We start from the raw sequence: 12,741 nt of genomic DNA, 5'->3' as shown, positions 1-12,741 counted from the left end.
AGCCAGGGAATTCACTCCAGAGCAATTACTATGTTGAGCAAGTTATTTCCAGAAAGGCTAACGGGCATTAGAAGCACTTTTCCAGATATGAGCCTCCTCTTGCCGATTCGTCTTTGAAATGTATTTCTGTCTCAGTGGCAGCGAGAAGCCTTGGTGAGGAAGCAGGACCTCAGTGAGTTTAGTGCGCAGCCTTGGAGACTTCCCCACAGGCTCCGTCTACACAGCATGCTGCAGTGTGCAGTCGGTACACTCAATGACATTACTCATGAGTACAGCAATTACAGGTGATTTATGTCAGCGAATCCTAGAGGGCTCTGGTTTGTAACAGGAACTTCATTAGACACTAAAAATGTGTCCACATACTTGATACAGCTGTAGCATAGTTTAATTTCAACTAGTTTCCTTTTCATAACAGAAGTGCAATCATATTATTGACTCTGACAGTGTTAGCCAAAAATGTACTACTCATATGTTAGTACTGTGCCAAAAGCAAAGATAGAATGAAAAGCATGAGAGAGGAAGAGTTTTTTAGGCCTCAGCAGCTTATTCCATCAGTGTATTATTTCTGAGTAAGAGGAAGAAGAGAAAAAGAACAAGAAAAATCTCCTTTTCTGCTGATTCTCAGGGTGTTTTGTCATTCTACTTTTTTCATTCACTGAATTATTTTGACTTTGAAGTGTCTCATCTTAAAGACAAAGCCTTTCAGGGAACTCTTTTGATGCCCTCCCCGTTCTGTGATAGAATACCTCTCGGGTTATATGGGAGTCAATCTATTCAAGTTAAATGTTAAATCCATGTCAGTTCTGGGGCTGGATCCAGCTGTCTCTCAACAACTGGACCTCCCAAGGAGAATCCACGTGCTCGGCACTCGCAGAAGGCAACTCTAGAGTTTGAAAATGCACTCAAAACCCCAAGTGTTTGGTCATGTCAAAGGCTTATAATCTGAAGTATTCACTAATGATAAAGCCTTTTATTTTGGACTGTCCAACCTGAGACACATCTCAGGACAAATACCCACAATTAGTGGACATATCTGAGATTCCAGGGACTGGTGAACTACAAGTATGGTTCTCAGCACTTCTATTATGATAAGTTACCCCGCTCTGATTCTTCTCACTGTCTTTAATCATCTCAAAGCAAGACACCTAATCTAAGCCTGTTATCTGAAGTCAGTGATGAGAAGAACGTACCTGAAGGTGCCTTTTTCTCTCTGGTAGGCCTTGAAAGAGTATAGATAAGAGTATATACAACTGGCTTAGTCTGGAGAGCTAGTTTTAAGATAGAATATTTTGAATGGTGCTTGACTGGAGTGCCAGTAAATGTGTCACTTTGCAAGGAAGAGCACCCAGATGGTCAGCACATGTGTGCACAAGGAGTGCAAGGAGGGATAGGAAGTGGTACAAATTTGACTGAGGAATGAGCTAATACCCTAAAGCTAGATACAACTTCACATGGAGAAAAATTCTCTATTGCAGTAGAATTGAAACATGATTCTTACGTAGTCTGATGTTATCTTTATCACAAGTAGTAGCAACACTTGAACTTGAGTCAAAGTTCATTTAAATTCCCACAAAGATATAACCTTGATATATAAATGTAATTGAATTTATTGCCTTTTCTCTATTCTACCACGGGAACAGGTGATAAGAGAATAAGAAGAAAGAGCTGATGAGAATAAAGAATGAGGAGAACTGCACATTTTTGAGGAAGAAAGAAAATAAATGAGCTCCAGCAATTGGAAGAGAGTCTTGGAGCTACCAGAACAAAGGCAGATAGAAAGACGAGCCTTCAGCACTGTCCCTGGGGAAATCTATGTAGGCTTCAAAATAGCCTGCTGATAATTTGGTGTTTCTTAAATGTCATTGTTCCATAATGATCTCTTTTTGAGCAGAAAATTCCCCGCATCTTACTCCAATGTACACAGCAAGTATTCATTACAAATCTTTCCATTTAACTACCAAGCTGCAATTGTGTAACAAGACAAAGATCAGAGCAGTTTTCTGTCGGAGACAGTGAAGGAATTGGCAAAGAAGCTTTGCTGCATTTCAGATTTTTCCCATGGCTCATGGTAGAAGTCAAGACATCAGTTTTCTTAGAGCAAAGTCCAAGGCTCTTGAGAGAATTCATTTCCCTCGCTTGATGCCTCAATTCCTGAACTGTGTGTGGCCAAGCGTTCCTGCTGCACACGCGGTCCGCTCGCTCCCCTGTGCAACTCATTAGTGACCTCTCCAGCTGAAAGCGGGGTGGTGTCTTGACTAGCTCCTGCAAGAAATGTCATCAGCCTGCCTGTTCTTGATCACTCGAACACAGGGCTTCAGAAATGCTTTAAGTAATACTGGGGCACGTGAGATTTTCAATCTCCCTTTCATTGCCTTACATCTTATTTCTGTTTATATAAGCTTATCTTCTGACATAGTGTACTTTCATTACCGAACCAAAGAACTTAATGAGTTTATTGTTTTTTATCCAGTCCATGTTCAGTATCATTCCAATTACGGAAATGCATAACATTTTTAAAACAATAAGTGATGACTTCCTGTACAAACAATATCAACTTTCCTGATTTGGATTCTGTATTTGTAAATAGCAACTATTTGTTCTCATTTGCTGCATGAGAAGACATGGGAATCAGGCACCTTGGTGATCCACATGGAGCTGATATGGGAAATTGACTGACACAATGTCCTGCCACAGGAAGCAATACAAAACTAGGAGTGACCCAAATTTTACAAATGTTTATTTCCCAAGCACCCAAAAATCCATTTAAAATAAAGCTAAAATCAAGAAAGATAGTCTTGAAAGAGGATTTTTTTTAATCCTCGTCTCACCCCCGTTTGGGCCAGATGTTTGAATTTCATGCATGTTTTCAGAAACAATGACTTATATTCAGAGATTCAAGTTTTTGTTGTTGGTGTTGATGGTTTGGGGTTTTTTTTGTTTTTTTGGGTGTGTTTGGTTGTTGTTTTTTTTTTCCCAAATGCCAATGCTATACTGATCAGAAGTGCTGAGTAGCGTCCCTTTTTTGTACTCAGAATTTTATTTATTTTCAATTTACTCAGCATTTCTTCATGAAACTGTAAATTTTTGGAAGATCAATACATCTTCCCACACCTTGGGATAATAGAGTGACACTTTGAACAGGCATTGCATGAGCAGTTACCTTGCAGCCTCCCTCATCCTCAGTAGGTTGCCAAACTCACATACATGCTTAGTAGAACACGATCAGCACTTAAGTGCTACAAAATTGACTTTCAACCCAAAGGATTGTCAAATTCAGAAAATTAAGATGCCAAAGATGCCTAAATATGACACAAGATTGTCTCTTCAACATTTTATTGGTTCTTTTTGGCAGGTAAGGAAGAGACTGAAGCTTGATGTAAATCCTATTTTCAAAAGTGATATCAACAATTAGTGTCTGAATGTCCGTGAAAATCAACATAACTAAGACACTTAGGCACTTGCTTTAGCTGATTTTTTTGGGTGGGGGAGGGGTGGTGGTTCACCAAAGACACTACTACTTCTCTGGCTCTCCAACGACACGTTTCTCTTCCATCATGTGAATCCATTGGGCATATAACCCTAATTCATATAACTGATTTAGGTTGTCTTCCAAAGGCAAGAAAGCAGCACACAACTCAGGAAGCAGCGAAGAGTTAGAAAGATCGTGTCTTCCATTTGTAATAATTCAGGATCCAAAAGAATTAATACCTCAAAACAGAAAGAGATGAAGAGAACGTGAAGGAATCTCATACATTGTGAAGTCGTTTTAGCATAGAGGTTCTCAGGCAGGATCACAGCCATTCTTGCTTTTCCCATGTAGTAAATGGAGAGGGCTGTGGGTAGATCACAGCTAGAGATGAGGTCCAAGGTGGGAGGTTCAAGGAAGTGGTTCCACAGTGGGAAACGTGAAAAAGTCATCCAAGAAAATCATAAGTTTTGCTAGGCAGCGGAAATGTTGGCCACTAAATGAATAACCTACTTGCATTATGCTTTCACGGTGCATCTGTAGCTGGATATCCAGTGAATTAGAACAGCAAGGGTCACATAGGTAAATAGCTGGGTGACAAAATGCTCTGTGGTATGTTTCAGATATAAAAAAGCAGGATGAACAGCAACACACAATAACAGGGAATGGTATCTTATTTTCTGTCACCGTAGTGAGAGGTCCACTTTGTTCTGCTTTTTCACTGATGTGAACTCATTAGAAGCAGTAGACACATAACTTGGAAAAATTCCAGTTGCTTATTCTCTCTAATCCAGGCTTCCAAAATCTGTGAATCACCTTACTGTATTCTACTAACTTTTTGTTGCAAAATCAAGAAAGACTAAGGTACAAAATTAAATGCAAAATCTAGAGGGTTTATAATTTCTTCTTTTATTATTTCATTTGAATTCAATTATTCTGAGAAGTATCTGATTAATATCCTGGAAGAAAACAGGATCAGCAAACAATCTCTATTATAGCTTAGCAGACCTAATTCCAGCATTTCCTACATATTGCACAATACTGGGTTATTGAACACAATTCTGTACTTAGCTTGGTTCCACTTATTCGAGATTTTTACAATCAAACTGCAGAATACATTTTTGAATGAAACTAACAAGCAAATGTTAATTTTCCACAGGATAAGAAAATTCTGTGATCTGGAAAGAAGCATCAGCATCCTTCAACTGTCTAGAAATCTGCAATCATACAGGGACAATTTAAAGCAGATTCTACCAGGTATACAGTTTTCATCAGTCAGTATTTGATTCTGTAAAACATGACTTCTATAATACCCATTTCACAGATTCACTTCTAGGCTACTTCCTTGTGAAGTTCTAGTTATTCAGATGGACTGGTTGGATTTGATCTTCTTCTTTTCTCATTTTTTTAATAACAGATAAAACACTAACATTTGTATTTGCAAGCCATGAGAGAGCAGATTTGATACATAGATTGGTAAATTTTCATGAAATTTTACAAAGCTGAAAACATCATTCAGAACCCTGTGTTTCACCATAGCTGTAGTGCATGTTTTACCCATTTTGCTGTATTGAAATGAAAGTTCCAAGAAGTGTTAAAAAATATAGTCTTACCATTAACAAATACATAGACTGTAGATTCCTTCTTCTTTTTCACAGCACTTGTTGGATATTTGCAGCTATAATTTCCAGTGTCACTTGCTTGAGTTCTGCTCAAGGTCAGACTGCTACAGGACTGCTTCCCATTCCTTCCACAGGCATATTTAATTACTTTCAGCCTTTTGCTATCCTTACTTAGAGTTTCAGGCAAAGACCATGAATGAACCATTTCCCCCCTGCAAATACAGATAAGGAAGCAGAAACAATTATGTTGGTCTGCAATTATATAGCTCCAGTTCCCAAGCTTTCTTTTTTATTATATCAGGCTATTTCTGGGGTTCTCTTTTATCTTATTTTCCAAAAACAACAACAAACAACAAAGAACTATTAAACAATTGCCATTGAAGTTCACTCCCCACCTTTCCCCACAACACAAGGTTTTATTTTTTTCTAATTACAGTTACAAAAAAAGAAAGTGTCAGGTGTATAAACTCCCAGTCAAATTATCATAAGCCAATTCATCTGTTTACCTGCATGTGAGATTTAAAGTCTGGCCTGCTTGAATGACGTGCTGTATGCCATTTATACTCAGTTCAGGAACTTTTAATTTTGATCCTGAACTAGATCCTAGAAAAGCAAAGGAGAAAATCGGTAACAATGGTAAATCAGCTCCCAGCATTTAATCCACTTACGTTCATAGGCTGTTACATTGGAAGGGGAAAGTAAAGGAAAGCAGCACACCCCCCTTACCATACATACTCTTTCTGTGAGCAAAATCTAGCTGTCCTGACTCTTCCATAAGAATCACTCAGGAAAGAAAGGAGAAATGAAAGCTATGCAGGTTTTGGTCGGTGCCTTTGCTTTCCAATTGTTCCACTGACTGTACCATGAAACAACCTCTAGACTTCATGGCTACACCTCTAACCATGTGAGCGTGGTTCTCCTGGCCCCTCACAGCTTCAGGCACTGCTGGCTGTGCTTCCTTAGCAAACACCACTATGACAACCTCTTGAAGGGGAAGAGCGGAAGTTGGCCCCTCCCATGGCAAGGTCCCTGTTTTGGCTTCTGAGATACTGAACTCTGACTCAAACAATGCCCTGCCAAGTTGGAAGTCCTTTGGAAAGAGTGAACAGGGATTTGAAGGTCTACTCGTCTTAACCGAACAGTATAGCACTGTTAACTACAGTTCCTCAGTAGGTGAAAGCTTCTTCAAAGTAAAGTAGTGTCAAAAGGCTGCTGGACAGCTCTACAATAAATTTTGAGAACAGGAACAACTCCAGAGCAGAGTTGAGCAAGCAAGCCTGCAAACACGGCCTCAGTCACAGCCAGAGCCTTCTAGCATGGTGGATAAAACCCTGGGTGCCCAGAGGCTTAATATAATGTGAGGTGGCTTAGGACACTTATAAACATCCAGGCACACTTTTCACAGGCTGTGTAAAGGCAATTTTTAGGAAGTCCATGAGACAACCTTATGAACAGAAGGCAAGAGGATCACAGGATATTCCCTTCCCTTGCATTGAGCCAGCAAGTGCTGGAAAGGCATAACATTTTTTTCTCTGCCCAGTAATAGGCTACAGACACAAAAGCTCTCATGTCAAAGACAGAAACGCATGCTTTACAGAAGAAACAATCCTTGATCCTATTGCCCTCACACTGACAGCAGTGTTCCAGAAGCTAGGAACATAACAAGCAAATATTTTGAAACAGTTAAAGTTGAAAAACACTTTTGGTCTAAATCTGGACGTGAGTGTAATTTGTGAATATTTCAGTAGTAGAAGGGCAGATCTGAGAGTACCCCAGATCACTTTACTCTGAAAGAGTTTGTCATTGTCAATGCATGAAAGAAGTAGCGTCATGTAAACAACTGTGCTGTGTATTTTCCACTCAAACATGGTCAAGTACAATTTCAGTTCAGCTATTTTAGGCCATTCTAAGAGCTCCCTACCACAGCTGAATACAAACAGCTGTATGCATCAAACATAGTAAAAACAAGTGAACCTTATTTGGATGCTGTAAATAACCCACTGGAAAGTCCTATCTCTTTCATTGACTATAGAAGGAATTTTTGGAGGCCAGGATAGGTAACTAAATTTTGACAGTATAAACTCTCCTGAGTCAATGAGCTGCTCCAAACTCAGCAGCTTTCACCTAGCAGTGCACATAGCTTCAGATTAGAGGCTGGATATTAAAAGTTTATTCTGAGATGTGGACTGGAACTCCTTCAATCTGAGAAAGGCCTACAAGTGAATCCTCCACTTTTGGAGAAATACATCTAAGTACAAAGCTTTTATGCAAAAGGTAGGGAGAAAGGAGGCAGTGCCCTCAGCTCTCTCTTTTGTTGTTGTTGTGGTGGTGGTGGTGGTGCTGTGCTCCATTTGCCATTAAATATTTCCTAACAATTCCCTACAAAATAGGTGGAGACAAGAAGCCAAGCAGCCTACCTCACCTTCTGGGAGTAGCCAACACGATCAATACAGAGAAGTAAATACCTAATTAGGTCTCCCAACCTGCTTATTGATGCTTTTTGGCACCCTTTTTTTTCCCTTAACATTATAGGGAGATACAATGTAAAGGTTAATTTTAACTAACTGCCTTTCAGCACCTAAGTTAGTTTCATTTTTCTACTTAGTCCTGTATATTTCTCATTCAAGCCATGGATCTGGAAGTGTTCTTGTATATATAAACTTTCATCCCTATTCAAAAGAACATTTAAAGGATAAACATATACATATACTAAAAACATAGCTCACTTGAACAGGTTTTAAGCAAATGCATAACAAGTTTTCTGAAAAAAAAGGTGCTCTGAACTGTGCCACAAATATTAGTAAAAATTGGAATGGTAATACTTTACAAATATACATACTTTCTCTGTGATTTGTCTAGATAATCACACTCCAAACTGAAATGAACATATTTTTGCTGGCTGTTAAGAGGGGGAGAAAAAGCAGTAAATCTGTGAAGAAGTAATTTGTTATATGGGATCTTGCAAATAGATTTCTCTCACCTACCAACTGAGAATCTAAACCCCGAGATGCTGGGTTTGCCAAACGGTGCATTGTGCCATTATGGGATAGTCTCTCATGGATGCTCACAGTCTATTATTTCAGTTCTGAAATAATATTGCTAAAGCTAAATATTGAGAATTTGAGATAAGCTGTTACAAGAGTTCGGCTCTGCTTCTGTGAAGAGAAATCCAGGCATGCTGGTTGAGAGGGATTGTCGGTGTCCTCAGATTGAACAATCTGACCATTTCATGAAAGTACCATGTTCCTGCATTTCATTCACCTCTCTTATCATCCTAGAACTGGAGGTTCAGATGTTCTCCCAAGCCAAGTTTCTACCTGGCTTTTAAGAAACTTATTTCTTACATAAGGTGAGGAACATGGCTGCAAGCTCCCCTGAACTCTTCCTTTTTTCAGGATCTAGCAAAGCTGAAAGCGCACAATGGTGTTTCTTGACAGTTCAACACGTATGAAAAAAATAGCAGTAGGACCTGCCAGAGGAGCCGATGTGGATCAAAGCCCAGCGGCTACAGCTGGACAGGCAGGTTGCTCAGAGCGTGAATCTGGTGTAGGTGGTGCAATCACAGACAAGGGCCTGGGGAGAGTGCCAGAGCAGCTCCTCAGCACAGAGGGCGATGTGGGGCAGCTGATCTGCAGTGATGGCTCCTGACACGGCCCCCCCAAAACTGCTGCACGCTCTCTGAGGGCTGTGGCCATGAGCTCACGATCAAGGGCGAGGAGGCAGAGGGCAGCACCCAGCAACGCAGCATGCATGGGTGTCTGACCCAGGCCAGGACCAGGAAGGAGACCACCCTGGGAAAGGGGGTTGCTGAGGTTTTTAAAGTCTGCCAAATGTTTTGGGCAAGAAAGCATTATAAATGTAGTAAATTTTTGTCTTGGTAGTTCTAAGATCATATAGGCAAATATGTCCTTATAAAAATCTCAAGGTCTGTCTTAAAGTAAGGGAACAAATTAAGATAGCCTGGAAATGTGCATGTCAGAACTGCTTTAGTGTTATTAAAATCAAATGAAAAGGAAAAAAAAAGACCTTTTCACTCCATCCTGTAGACGAAAAAGAAGCTCAAATATCTGTCAGGCTTTTGCCCTTTTACACATATTACATATATCTAAAAGACACAGCTGTACTTGTAAATATTGTGGGTGGAATATTGAGCAGTGCTCAGTGTTGATCCAACTTTGCTCTCGTTGTCATAAGCCAGAGTTTTGCCATTGATTTCAAGTACGTTTTAGACACTTAATCCCAGTGGTTAATCATATCAGCTAACATCAGCGCGTTTGGCAGGACACAGCAGATTTGTTGTATAGTCATTAATTGAGTTTTCTACCTACAAAAAGCTGAAGTAAAAAATCCTATTTCTGGCCAGTATTGTGCTTTTTCAAGGATGCAGGACAATGCTTTTACCAGCAAGATGTTAAGTCTGAAGAAAAATAGCTTTATTTGACATCCTATCTTTTCATGGGTCATTAGCTTTCTTACGTTTCTAAATGCTACAAAACTGATGTAGGATACAAATGCAATAGAGTTTGACATGTTTACCAGAAAAGAAAAAGGAGGAGAATAGCAGGAAAATTCCTACTGTCAATATTTAGAAGTGGATTATGCCTTCTGTGTACCTTCTCTGGGCATTCTACTTGACACTGTCTTTTCTGCAGGGTCATAGCTCAACAGGACATGTTCACTTACCATTATGCCTGTCACTAAGCGACCATCAGCAACCTACCCTCATACTGACCTACATTGGGGGGTGCAAACTTCTTTTCATGTGACAAGAGAACTAATTAATCCTGATAACTGAGGAATCTCCTCCCACAGGGAAAGGAGTGATTTTTTTGAATATTCTATTTTTTTTGGAAGGCTCATTAGATACATGTGAAAGTCAGTCAATAGGCTTACTTAATTAACGAGCAAACATCAACTTAGATTGCAAAGGTTAGCCAGTCTGACTAAAATGAGGGAGGGACAAATTATTTTTTAAAGAAGCAGAGGACAGGATCCATGAAATGTTTAATATAGTAAATACCACTGTCATCTGCAAAGGAATAAAAGAATAAACTTTCTTCAATTATCTTCCGCCTGGCCAAAAAGGCAATGATTTTCTTGAGTTGTGAAAATAGAATTTTGAATTATCTGTTAAGCTAGAAGACTGATTACAGGTAATTAAAAAAAAAAACAGATAAAACAATTAACATGCATTATTTTTTCCAATATGATATGAGATTTACAGGGCATATTTGCACTCCCAGTTCTACAGACATCTGAGTAACCACATACATGTGAACGTCTTTCCACTTATTTTAGCTAAACCTAGATTTCACCATAAAGGATAGTTTTACTGAACTCATAATTGGGATCATATTCTGGATTATTATCTCCATTCTGTTCTTTATAGTTTCTATTTCTTTACATTTAAGGAAATATGCACTTTATATCTCTGTTACCTTCAAGTAAAGAAAGTCAATCCACAGGCTAGCTCTGTCTCTTATTAAAGAAAACACTAACGATGTTCATAAACTTCCTTGAAATTAATAGGTTTAGTGGCCTTTTATTTTTAACATCTTTATCTTGTTCATAGTTTAAGGCTGAGTGACAATCTGTCAACCACTCCAGTTATCCTGAACATGTTGACTAATCTTTTTCACCTGCACAATGAGAGGTTAAGGAGAACGACCAGTTTATCTTTGCAACTTCAGTGTATACAAAGAATCTGACCTTCTGGGTTTAAAGTACCATCTGTGGGCAATAAAGTTATCCATCACGAAGTAATTGTTTCAGTCATTGTTGAATTTGCACGTGTTTTAAGCCTTGTTAAACATAACTGACCCTCTGTGTTTTCTACCATCAAATATCATTTCCTCCCCATTTAAACACATTCAGCAAAAAATATATTTTGTATAGGACAATCCTAAACTGGAAGGAGAGTGCATGAGTTTTTTATAGGGTCTTCACCTCTCTGTGCTCCCTAAAATGTGGGTCACTCACTTCAAACATGGCCTAGGACTTTACTCTTGCTGATGAGCATTTCCTTACGAGTCCTCCTATTTAAGAGAAAAGGAATACCCTCACGAGTGCAACTAATAAGCAAATACAGAATCTAGCCAAAATACTTGGTAGTCATTCAGGGGATCGACCTTCAGTGTGCCTTCAGTGAAAGCAATAAGCTGACCCTGATCTGTAGCACCTTAACTTGAACAAGGCCACCAGCTAACCTAGTAGAGTGCATATTGCCTTACTCCATTTTGTTAGGAAATCTAGGCTATCGGTAGGTTTTTTTTTAATATCAGAGTTCTTCCTGGCAACCATCTTTTCTAAAGAAACTTCAATCCCCTCTGTGGGTAAATATAATTTATTTTTGGTTAAAAACACTTGTATCTATCCACTAAATTATTCTTTTTCCTAGAAAGGAACTTCCTAGAAAGGAACTTCAAAGGAGCTCTGAAGAACCATGTAAACTTTGATTTACATCTGATCACAAGGACAAATATTGACCAACAGGCCCTCTTTAGTTTAATCAACGCTGAAATTCTCAGTCAGTATCAATACTTGCATCTATAAGAGAAAAAAGCTTTTAGGCAGTTGTATCAAAATTTCTAAGCGGTGACTGGAAAAAATTGATTGTTCCTGGCCAAAGGGTGAAAGGCGGACCTGTTCCTGCCATGGGACTAGAGGATGAGGGGTGAAGGGATTATCCTGGATAAAGAAGCTTTTTACTTCTCTGTCTGCTGATGGTGGGCTGGAAAGAGCGGCTAATGGGAGAAGCTCTTCTTCTCTTTCCATGGCAGCAATAGCCATCATCTACTGTTTGTTGCCTGGGTTTCTGGTGCTCAAACAGAGGCAAAGCAGGCAGTATAGTCAGGTCTCTGCACCCAGAGGCCAGTTGCCACAAGCGCTGTCTCCGCTGCCCGTCCCTAGAAACAGCCTCCAGGAAAGATGTGCAATGCCAAGCCATGAGCCATCCTGAGAACCATGAGCCATCCTGAGTCAATGTAAGGCTCCAAACCATACTTGCAGGTTGTTCAGGTGTCTTACAGGCCCCCATACTAAAAAAAACCTCACAGCCCTTAGTACACTTAATTTCACAGCAGTTCTGTGAAGTAGACCTCAATATCTAAAGTCTGCAGAAGAGAAACTAAGACAACACATCTGTGAGGGAGCAAGGAGGCATGCCTGTGTCCCAAACTAATGCTCAAAGCCTTCCAGCTGAACAAACTCATGATCTAAAGCAGTAAAATTAACTGCCATTTTGGTCTAAACAGAACTTTGCAGGGGGATAAGAGCCTACAGGGCATTGCAAGGGTTAACAGACATAGGTCCTTGGACTATAAGGTAGCTTTGTCCTTATTTCCTGTTTGCTTTTGTGCAAAGATAGGCACAGTGGGCGCTGATACAGAGCCGACAAACAGAAACACGCTCAGGATAGAAGAAACGGTTCAGGATAGAAGAAACGGTTCAGGCTGTCTCCCTCCTCAATTGAGCTTTCACTTGCACAAGCCTCTATTGTGACTGAAATGTGTTCTCGTTTGCTTGCAAGATCAAGAAAATTCTTAGAAGGTGTTTATTTAGAAAATATACATTGTCACATAAAAATTGTCATTCACAGATTCGTCCCTTTCAAGTCTAGAAGAGACACCCTGATTTTCTGATCTACTATTCTGC

The 12,741-nt window shown here is 39.6% G+C and overlaps 1 protein-coding gene across 2 annotated transcripts in view; it reads right to left on the bottom strand.

Annotated features, from left to right (window-relative positions):
* FLT1 (fms related receptor tyrosine kinase 1) overlaps positions 1–12,741 on the bottom strand; it is a 112,481-nt gene that overhangs the window by 89,828 nt on the left and 9,912 nt on the right. For both annotated transcript variants that reach the window (XM_068930165.1, XM_068930166.1), the window contains exons 2-3: positions 5,595–5,691; positions 5,080–5,300 (exon numbers count right to left, since the gene is read on the bottom strand). In XM_068930165.1, coding sequence (XP_068786266.1) covers positions 5,080–5,300; positions 5,595–5,691 — 318 coding nt within the window. The remainder of the gene's footprint in view (positions 1–5,079; positions 5,301–5,594; positions 5,692–12,741) is intronic.

Source organism: Struthio camelus, chromosome 1 (assembly GCF_040807025.1).
Source record: "Struthio camelus isolate bStrCam1 chromosome 1, bStrCam1.hap1, whole genome shotgun sequence".
Classification (NCBI taxonomy): domain Eukaryota; kingdom Metazoa; phylum Chordata; class Aves; order Struthioniformes; family Struthionidae; genus Struthio; species Struthio camelus.
This window is presented reverse-complemented; position numbering and strand designations above follow the sequence as displayed.